The following is an 11700-nucleotide window of genomic DNA, read 5'->3' on the forward strand; positions in this document are numbered from 1 at the left end:
GCGACATATTTCTTTACATGTGTATCGTTTTTAGGGGTATTAATGTTAACAATTGAATACGCGTTTCAAACAAATATGATGGAAATAAAATATTAATAGATATAACGTAAAAGTAATGGCATATATAACGTACAAGGTGAAAAGCGGAAAAAACTGAAAAGGAAATGTGCAGTTGAAAAGTACAGCTTTAGGAAAGAATTTAAATAATAAACTTACGGTGCGTAAGGATTCGTTGAAATAAGTTTTAACCGTCGTGAAGGAAAACCATCAATAAATTGAGAATCATAGAGTTTTAGGTTTAATTCAATAAATCTAATTATTTATAGGTTTTTTTTTAATATATGCAATAATTGAACATGCAATAAGTCTGGATTTATAACACGGTGGAAATGATATTTAAATAAGGTTTTCATGTCCTCTAAATAACTTAGCATAATTTCTTTTTTTACCGAGTTTGTCTTTACTATAGCATTGACTTATTAATTAAGTGACATGGCATTGTAAGCGGCGAAATAGTCTATTTAAGTGAAGAAAAGTTATCGGTTACAATATGCCTGAAAATGGAAAGAATATTAGCTTTAAATTATATGCGAACAGTTAGGAATTTTTACTTAGCTTTGTTTTTTTTTTCTTGGATACTCGAGGCTAAAAAGCATGGTGGTCGTTTGTTTCACGTGGCCTCATACGGTCAAATGGCACTTGTGGTACCAAGATGCTATCTAATTAGGGAGACGGTGTGGGCTGATTTAGAGGGAGGGGGGGTCACTTAGTGAAAAGTGTTCCAGTTGGCGGCGCGACATATTTCTTTACATGTGTATCGTTTTTAGGGGTATTAATGTTAACAATTGAATACGCGTTTCAAACAAATATGATGGAAATAAAATATTAATAGATATAACGTAAAAGTAATGGCATATATAACGTACAAGGTGAAAAGCGGAAAAAACTGAAAAGGAAATGTGCAGTTGAAAAGTACAGCTTTAGGAAAGAATTTATTAAAGATATTTGTTATCCTCCTCTTTATATCTTTTTTTTTTACATAGACGTCACCACTTATCAAGGCCGATAGGCCGCTCAAGGATAAGGGTTAAAGAGTGTAGAGTAATCAAAATGACAATATAGTAATCGAAGTTCGGTAAATTTGTTAACTTAAGTGGAACGGCTCATCAGAAACTTGTTCACGTTGGACTTGAAGACAACCATATTATAGAAAGCTGGAAAGCAGGAAAATGGAATACAATTCCACAGGCGTGCAGTTCTAAGAAAGAAGCTTTGATCATGGAATCTATGTTTAGGTTTAGGTACAGATAAAGAGTGGGGAAAATTATTGATAATGTTTGCAGCTAGTCTAGTGTTTCTTGTGAAAGTTTGGCGAGGAGGGACCATAGATTGAAGCTCAGTTGAAAACTTTCCATGAAAATAACGATAAAGCAGAGACAAACTCGCAACATCTCCTCTGTGAGACTGAGGTTGCAGCGAAGAGAAAAGGACATCTCCCACCAGGCCACGAAGTCTATTTTGAACCCTATCAAGGCAGGACAAGTCTTTTCTAGCAGCTCCTGCCCATATGTGGCAACAGTACTCCATCCTTGGACGTATCTGCCTCTTATATAGATAGAGAATTGCATCAGCAGTGAGATATCTACTGGATCGATAGAAGGACCCCACCATTTTTCCAGCGGCCTTGGCAACAGATTTGATGTACGTATTCCATTTAATATCAGGAGTAAAGGTCAAGCCCAGAAGCCTTCAAAACTTGGGGTCCCCCCAAGACGAGAGCCATTCATTTTAATTGATGCCAGATGGGGATCAGAACGTTGATGATGTAAAGATAGAAGCTTGGTTTTAGATGCATTAAAAGAAACCAGCCACTCCTTTCCCCATTGTACAACGTTATCAAGATCAGAGGAGAGAGAATCGGAGAGAACTTGGTCATTTACAGTCTTAGATGTGCTACCATAGATGGTAGTGTCATCAGCAAAAATGTCTACGAATGATGTAAGGATGTGATTTGGAAGATCATTAATGTAGATCAGGAAAAGAGTTGGGCCCAGGATGGACCTCTAAGGGATTCCAGTATTTATACTCTGAGCTTCTGATTTTTGTCCATCAACTACTACTCTTATGAACCTATCAGAGAGAAATGATTTAATAATTGAGAATACATTTCCAGCAATACCATAGCTAGAGATCTTGTGAAGTAAACCTTTATGCCATACCCTATCAAAGGCCTTTGATATGCCAAGAGCAATTGCCCTAGAAAGGTTGCCTCTGTCGAGAGATTCGCTAATCCTATGAGATATAACTCTAAGCACATCTGCTGTATATCTAGCAGAACGGAAACCATATTGTGTGTCACTAAGAAGGTTATTTTTGCTGAGATGGTTGATTACTTCTCTATTAAACACAGATTCCAGCAACTTACTCATGACGCACAGGAGACTTATTGGCCTGTACTGAGAGGGGGATGAACGATCACCTGAATTCTTAAATACAGGGCATACTGATGAGATTTCTCAGGGTAATAGGAAGCAATTCTCTTTAAGACAACGTTTAAACAGTTTTGTAAGTATGGGTGCTAGTTCTGGTTGAAGTTTTTTGAGTACTATAATTGGAATATCGTCAGGGCCGGTTGCTTTACCGGAATCAAGGTTTTTGATTAGCTTGGCAACATCACATACAGATATTTGTATATCACATAATGTGTTTTCTTATACAGGAGGAGATATTGGGGGTTGGCGGCCTTGGTCGCAAAGGGTAGAATTGGCTGCAAAGTTCTTGGCAAAGAGTTTGGCTTTCTGGTGCTGACGAGATTAACTCAGGTCCATTGATGATAGTTGGGATGGAGTACACGCTTCTGTTCAAGATTCTGTTTGCAATTTGCCAAAATTGGTGGGAACCAAGCCGCTGCTCAGATACTTTGGACTTGACGGACTGAGCATACAACTCTCTTGCGTTCTTTATTACTTTCTTACAATTGTTGCTGGCAGTCCTGAAAGCGACTTTAGTTTCCATACATCTATTACGTTGGAAGCAGTGGAAATAGTGATTTCTGTGCGCAATAGCAGCAGTACATTCTGGAGAAAACCATGGTTGGCTGTTAGGTTTTTGCTGGAACTTTTTCGAGGGCATGAAATTGTCTATACCTACAATTAACCATTCTGTCAGGTCTGATACTATAGACGACACATCCTTTTTAAACATGGAACGCAGTTGTTTCACCACATTTTGGCCAGCTCCTCCTCTGGCTTTCTTCTGGTAATTAACCTGAGTCTCATAACTGTATCCGCAGTAAACCTGAAACGCGATGAAGCAACTCTTATGAAGACGAGGAAGGCAGCAAAAAATTTCAAAATTAATGAATACAAGAAATGAAGAGCTCCCACTTTTCTTCTCTCTTTACTGTTTAATGACAGCTTTGTTAAATGTTGAAGTGTTTAATTAACGGAAATTAATGAACAGAGAAGCGCTAGATGTGTCTGTTTGGCAAATATTTAACGTAACGGGAACTGGTAACATTATTGAATAAATATTTTGTTCATTTACCCATTGTGTCGCATCGCATAGCACTCTTCCTTTGTGCGGCAGAATCTGCATTGGTCCTTGATGAAACCGCTCATTTGTTTTCGTAAAGCATTGGTCATCAAACCCTGATCTTAGGCAGATTATAATACCTTCCTAATCATAGTCTAATATGTGATTCCATCTATCATTTAATAAGTGTGCTACAATTCGCCACCAGATGCCGGGAACAGCATAAATATGATTAACAAATAACAAGTTAATTATTCTTACTAATTTAATGAGGAAATGATAACATTCACAACTCTGCACATAACACCTACTCGTAACATTTCTAAGTAAATGGATTCATAAATTAATTAACAATAACATGAATCACTACGAACATCGGTTCATCACTATGTACGAACATCAGTTCATCACTAAGTACGAACATCAGTTAATACAGTAAAGTAAATAGAGTTTCAATATTTTAGCGGTTTTATTTTCGTCAGTTTTTATTTTTGTGTTGTACAATCATTTTTTTTTTTATTCTCAGTGAATGCAGGGACTTGCTGGACGTTCTTCTTTGCCCTATAAAATTGTTTATGTGTAGGATCAGAAACACAATTTTTAAGATCGGAATTTTTCGATTTTCAATGTTTATCGGAGGAATTTCTGTACACAATATATCTACTCCCAGAAATATAAATTACCTTTCTGCTTTCTGCACTTGTCAACAAGAAAGCAGGAAGTTATCACATTGCAAAAGCATTTTTTTACAATGATATAAAACAAAATTGCTCATGAAATGTGAGAAGAATACTTATTTGAAAGTGTCAATTTATCTAACTCATTAAACATATTCGTCGGGTTGATATTTGATTTTGTAGTTGATGACGCATTTCAAGGTCAAATCGGAGTTTTTTTTGCGAACCAAACCCAATATTTGATTCTCACCTTTATCACGACAGAAAAATAATTGATGAGTTGGTTGAAATCTCTCAAAGTAATTTTCTGAAAGAGCAATACACGACTAACTTAACAATTAGGATTTCGTGTACATCATGTCTCAAATGTACTTATTCTCATTGAAAAAAAAATTATTCGAATGATCGGTACCTTATCTGCTATACGGATTATGTTTTTAAACAATGACTTTAGAAACATAGAACATAAAAATATAATGGATGAACACAATCAATTTTAATTTTATTTTATTTCGGACTATTAGTCTCATCTTATCTTTTTTATTGGTGCACAACGTTTCGGCCAACTTCCTCTGGCCTTCGTCAGGTGGTAACCGCGACGGATAGGAACTTCGAATCTCCTAACTGCATTCTCAGCCATCACTGCCATCCGTAGTTGTTGTCGTCTCACAACATTTTTGAACAATTACCTCTGGCACGCTTTGGGTGGGATTGAAACCGCTATCTTCAGACAATGTTCATCTGGAACCGTAGAGATTCAACGTCTCTATTAACTGCGCCACGGGCCCCGAACACAATCAAGTTAAAATTGTCGTTACAAAAGTTAAACCGCCTATTATTAAAACTAAAGTAAGTTAAACAACTACGAAGATTGGAGAAGTACCATAAAACCAGCATCTATTTGTCATCCATAATTTATTTTTCTACATAGTCATGTATAATATTTAAATATTATTACTTTTACGTACATACACTAGTTTTTATGTGTTTTTGAAGTTGCATTTGTCTGTCACTGCTATGATCTCTCAAAACGAATTAATTGAAAACCAAAAAGAGATCCAACGTACAAATATACAAATGCCAATAAATGTATGTTACAAATTGATAATAAAATAGAAATGTAATTTACAAATTGGTAATAAAGTAGTACGCCATTGACAGATATATATTTTATGATGACGTAATGCATTATAGTAAACAATATAGTGGACTTGAAAAAATGAAATAGAATTAGTGACAGAAAAAATATTACACGAAAATATTTGAAACCGTATACTGAAAAAATAACATTTCTAAATAAATGGGTTCATTAATCAATTAACAATAAAACGGATCACTTTAATTAAGTACGAATGTCGATTAATACAGTAAAGTAAATAAGGGTTTAGCATTAAATATAGCTTGACAAAAAATATGTTGAGTAAAAATATATAATCATTTTATTACAAATGCTTTGGTAAGATATGCAGGGACTAACTGGACGTTCTGCCTTGTCCGGTCGTACAATACGCTTACACGTGATATTTTAATTCTTTTTTTAATTCAATTTTCACCCCAAACAAGGCACAGTGCCACTTTGAAGCAGGGGGCTACTATTAGGGACTTAATTAGCGGGGTCATTATGAAGGGATAAGAGTAGAAAGATGTTTGTTAACATTACACTTTTAATTCATTAATCTAGAAAATTATACAAGAAATAATTTGTCCATTAAACTAATTCGCAAAGAATAAAATACATATAATAATAACGATTATGTCGTTCATCTAATTCCGCCTGTGTTTGTTTTTAAATATCACATCAGCTTATATTTCAGCTTGACGATATTCAGAAAAAAATTCTTCTCTTATCGATAAAACATTTTTACAGGGGGTATTTTACGTTACACCGGCCAATGGTACACCGGTCTGACATAAAATAGTCCCCTATAAATTATGTTCATTAATAAGATCAGAAAGACTATTTTATGATCAGAATTTTTCGATTTTCAATGCTTATCGAATGAATGTCTGTACACACTATATCTACTGTCAGAAATATAAATTACCTTTGTGTAAATTTTGCAAAAATAGACTCATACTAAATACAGTAGTAGAGATTTAAAAATATTTTTAAAATGTACAAATTATGAATTGACTTTAAAATAACACCGAATAACTATAACGTTTTCATATATACTAGATTACATAATATAACTAAAAATAAAAATGATCATAATTTCGATATTGAAATCACCTCTGATCGACGTCGAATTTATATTAATTCGGTGCAGAACTGCCATTAGATCAAATTAAATTGCAAACTATATCTTGTAAGTTGAAATATTTAATAACTTCAAAATATATATATATTGTTTTGTTTTTTTGTTTGTTTGTTTGTTTGTTTTTGTTTTTGTATTGTTTTTTTTGTTTTTTTGTTTTTGCACTGGATTGAACATTTTATCGAATTTTATTTGAAAATAATGGCCTTCTCTAAATTATTTCCTTTGTATCATCATGTCATTGGTTGATTTGCGTAACGCGACAGTTTAAAATTGTAAAAATCGTAGAATACAGTTTCAATATTTTAGCGGTTTTATTTCCGTCAGCTGCGATTTTTGTGTTGTACAACCATTTCTTTTTAATTTTCAGTGAATGCAGTTTTTTTTTAGTTATATTTACGTAAAATGGAGTTCTCTGTTTGTATTTACGCAAAATAATTATTTAATTAATTAATTAGCTATAACTCTAAATAAGAATGTCGAGAAGATATCTTAATGCACTTTATTTATCATAATTTTTAAAATATAAAAAATTGAGACAATTGATCTCTTAGTTATGTAAATATAATACTTAAGTTATGTTTTGGATGATAGACATATTTGTGATAGTGAAAACATTTATTTATTAGAAAAGATCACAAAATGATTAAATAGTTATGTTGATAGAGACTCAATGATTAATTTTGTGAAGTGAAAACATTAAAATTTGTTTTTAGAAAGGATCCGAGAATTAGAAAATATAATGAAATGTATTTAAAGGAGATTGTATTTGGAAAGAAAAGGAATCCAAACGCATCATATATTAGTAAAAATATTGGAGAATAGCCTTATTGTTTGTATTTTAGTCAGAGTGACTGAATATTTAAAAAATGTGATTGAAATTAATACTTGCTTATCTAAGCGATCGATAAATAGAACATAAATGTTTTTGTATGACGTCTTCAAACCAGAAATAAATATTTATTTGCTAAAAAGAGAGATTATTTTTACATGCTATTAGAACTAGGTTAGGATATAAAAAAAAAATTTTCAGAGTTTCAAGTAATATTTTATTATTCAATTACCAATTGTTATATTTGAATGCGTCCTCATTCGCGAAACATTTCCATAAGAAAGAATGAATTATAGTTTTTTTCTAGTCGTGAAAGATTTCCGATAATTTCCTCAATATTATACAAAGGTATTTTATGTGGCATCATACAATGACTTCCTCGTTATAAGTTTATTACTGTCAGTTTGGATTGGATGTTATTTTTTCTATTTAATGAAGTTAAGTAATACTTTCATTTTCTACATCCAATAAAATAATATATATCTTTTTCTTTTTATTTCTTTCAGATAAACTTTTCGAATTGTCCGTGGAATTCTCGAAAATGTCCGTCTGCTGAGCTTTCAACGATTCCGAGAAGATCATCAAACCGTTTTAATTTTTCCCCGGAATTCTACCAAGACGTTAACCGTTTCTCGGAGTACAAACAATCGTTTAAATGTTTAAGTGAATAAAATATACCATTTTCCTGTTTCACGGAATACTAACAATCATTTAAATCTTTCACGGAATACTAACAATCATTTAAATGTTTCACGGAATACTAACAATCATTTAAATGTTTCACGGAATACTAACAATCATTTAAATGTTTCACGGACAGCTAACAATCATTTAAATATCTCACGGAATACTAACAATCATGTTTCACAGAATATAAACAATCATTTAATTATTTTATGAAATGCTAACAATCGCCTAAATGTTTCACGGGATTCTGCCATTCATTTAATTGTTTCATGAAATACTAACAATTGCTTAAATGTTTCACGGGATTCTGCCATTCATTTAATTGTTTCATGAAATACTAACAATTGCTTAAATGTTTCACGGGATTCTGCCATTCATTTAATTGTTTCATGAAATACTAACAATTGCTTAAAGGCTTCACGGAATTATATCACTCGTTTAACTCTTTTATGAAAAGTTAACACTCGCGTTTATGTTTCATGGAATTGTACCATTCATTCACATGTTTTACGGAATACTAACAATTACTACACTAACAATACTAATTTGGTTATTTTGTGGGAATCCATCAGCCGTTTAAGAGTTTTGCTCATGCCTCACAAACTTTTTACTGTTACATAATTTTACCAATCGCTTAATAGTTTCACAAATTTCTACCACAATGAAAAACCGAGACATCTTTTTCTGCTTTGTTTTCCTCTTTTGGAAGTAGACTAGTTTTACGTTGTTTAGAATCCATTTTAGATTTTTTTACAATTTCGAATTTTCTTAAACTTCAAGACACGATTAATCGCAATGGATGAAGCTGAAAATATTTCTGCAAATTTGACATCATCGATGGTCGAGCCAGACTATTTTATGCATGTTGTCCAACTTCTTCACGTCTACGCCCTTCCGGTGTTCATTGCCCTCGGTATTCCCGGAAATATCTTGTCCTTCATTGTGTTCAGCTGTAGCAGTACGATGAGAAAACTGCCTTCGAGTACTTATATGTCAGCGCTCGCCCTCACAGACACTGGCTTCTTGGTACTTCTATTGTTTAACTGGTTGCAGCAAACAGGCATCTACGTGTACGTTACGTACCGTTGGTGTCAATTTATTGTTTTCACAACCTACGTTTTAAGCTTCCTTTCTGTGTGGTTTGTCGTCCTATTCATGATCGAGCGTTACATAGCCGTTTGCTATCCGCTAAAAGCCGTACAGCTTTGTACTAAAAAAAGAGCTCGTATCTCAACGTTAATCATTATCATCTTGGCTGCGTTGCTCTATTCACACAGCTTTTGGACAACTTACAACAGCCAGGGAATGTGTGATATGAAGGCCGAATTCTTACTTTTCCTGACCATCATGACTTATGTGGACACGGTAGTCACTTTTATCGCACCCTTCACTGCGATTCTCGTCATGAACCTAAGGATCATCATGGCTGTCCGAGATGTCAAGAAACGTAGTCATTGGTTGCAGGAGATGCAGCCGCGCTCAAGTTCGCAACAGGCATCACTCAGCAAGACACAGATGAGATTGACCAAGTCTTTGGTGATTGTTTCCAGTGTATTTCTAATGCTTGTACTTCCGAGCCACGCCAATCGTTTCTACACGCTCATCAACGTCCACTTTCTGTCGTCTAATTATAAGCGCTCTCTCGAGCTCGCTCAGCACCTAATGCAATTTCTCTACTATTTAACTTTCGTTATAAACGTTCTACTTTACACTGCTACGAGCCACATGTTTCGGAAAGGGACGTCGGAAATCTATAAAAAAATCAAACGTATTTTTTAAAACTATTCTAAGAAAAAGGTGTGCAACTACAAATGAATATATAGAAATAAGGAATAAGGAAAACTATACACACACACAGACGTATATATATATATATATATATATATATATATATATATATATATATATATATAAATATATATATATATATATATCGTTAAACAGCAGGAATAATTCCTCTTTTTCTTTATTGCAATTAGTTTTTTCCCTATGTGAATTGCCGATGTTCTGACGTTCTGTTTGAGTGAAAACAAAATTTGCCATAGTCGCGAATGGAACGGAATCGCATACAGGAATTATCCCTGCTGTTCAACGAAATATGCATAAGAGAAAAAATGCTGCCCAAATATACTTATATAATATGTATGTATATGTATGTATATATATGTATGTATTTATATGTATTTATATGTATTTATATATAGTGCGTGTTGAGAAATTGAATGATAGAAAAATTTCTGTAGGAAATATTGAGTAAAACCGTTCAATACAGTTCCCCTTTTATGATATATTTCACTTTGTCATACCAAAGTTTATAAACTAAACCGTAGCCGGTGATCACCTTAAACTTACCATCTTCTGTAGAACGTAATATAAATATCGCCAATCTCAATATGTTATGGGTGAACTACTACCTATCTTGCTCTTTAGATCTACGGAATTCATCTGAGGCATAGCAGCAATAATTTACTTGTAAATTATATATTTTTTTCAATTTACATAACTTTCATTAATATTTATATCATGCGCCATCAAACAATATTACTAATGTTATGTATCACCTACAGACGATTAAAACTCTATATCATTTCTAAACTTCAACCTGTGTTATTTCTCGTCATATACACTTGTAGTAAATACAGCTGGTATCAAAACTATTCTCTTTATTAAAATAACCTTTTCTGGTTCCGAATGACAGTTCAGACATAATGGCGGTGTGCGTGGTGGAGTTGATGCATGGGGAAAACGGTCGCTTAGCTCAACCGTCGTGGTTAATCTCCCATTTTTTCTTGTCTACTATGTCTTTTATTGGCCCAGATTACATTCCAAGATGAATTTTCTTAAACATGTTTGTCAATTTCTCTGACCATATATCCGAAGATTCTACGTCCCAAATTCTGACATCGTTGTACGTTATTCCTGTGCGTCAGCATAGGCTTCTGACCGGCTTTTCTTTGAACGTAATTCCCGGAGATCTGGATTAGAATACACTTAGATCAAAGATGATTCTGTCAAAACAGATGTAGTCACTGGAAGTGAGAGGTAGTTGGCATCTCACACGAGTTCGATGAAGGATTTAGATTACATCTGTGGTCGGGGAGGAGTGTTAAGCACCTTGTCTAAAAACCCGTTCCTTTCTTCCTGGCGTAGTCATACTAATTTTTTATTAAACGAAGTACCAGTTATTGGGCCATTTTTGGAAAATTTGGGTATTGGCCAAGTGAAATAAATGATAGGGGTTTGTGTTTTTGTTAAATTTTAATTTACAAGTACTTTAGATTACATTGAGATTCTTTACTTGAGTTTCCTACAGAAATTACTCTATCCTGCCCGGATGCAAAATACATACATTATACATATATATATATATATATATATATATATATATGTATATATATATATTGTAATTATTAATGTCACCGACAATTCTTTAAAGAAAATACCGTTGGGAATTTATTCAAAAACAATTTAATTCGCTTTACCAAACATTGTGTGACCTATTTGTGTAAAAAATCCTCTAGGTAATACTTACATGTGTAAATCAATTGCACGTTTCAATCAATTTCAGTTGCTGTCAAAAGTGAAGGCGCGAAATGATAAAAATTCAATGGTTGTAGAAAGTGAGTCCGTAATCGGGGGATTTCACTCCTTATTACTTTATGCTGGTAAAAGTAATATTTATTATTTACGTACACACAGCATACATAAACAC

The 11700-nt window shown here is 33.5% G+C and overlaps 1 protein-coding gene across 1 annotated transcript in view; it reads left to right on the plus strand.

Annotated features, from left to right (window-relative positions):
• The window catches only part of LOC145246459 (growth hormone secretagogue receptor type 1-like), a 601437-nt gene extending 591573 nt beyond the window's left edge, over positions 1-9864 (plus strand). Inside the window, exon 3 of the mRNA XM_080108077.1 lies at positions 7808-9864. Coding sequence (XP_079964203.1) covers positions 8784-9767 — 984 coding nt within the window. The 5' untranslated portion in view covers positions 7808-8783 and the 3' untranslated portion in view covers positions 9768-9864. The remainder of the gene's footprint in view (positions 1-7807) is intronic.
• The last annotated feature ends 1836 nt before the right edge of the window (positions 9865-11700 follow it).

Source organism: Euprymna scolopes, chromosome 24 (assembly GCF_053919585.1).
Source record: "Euprymna scolopes isolate OS-2025 chromosome 24, ASM5391958v1, whole genome shotgun sequence".
NCBI lineage: Eukaryota > Metazoa > Mollusca > Cephalopoda > Sepiida > Sepiolidae > Euprymna > Euprymna scolopes.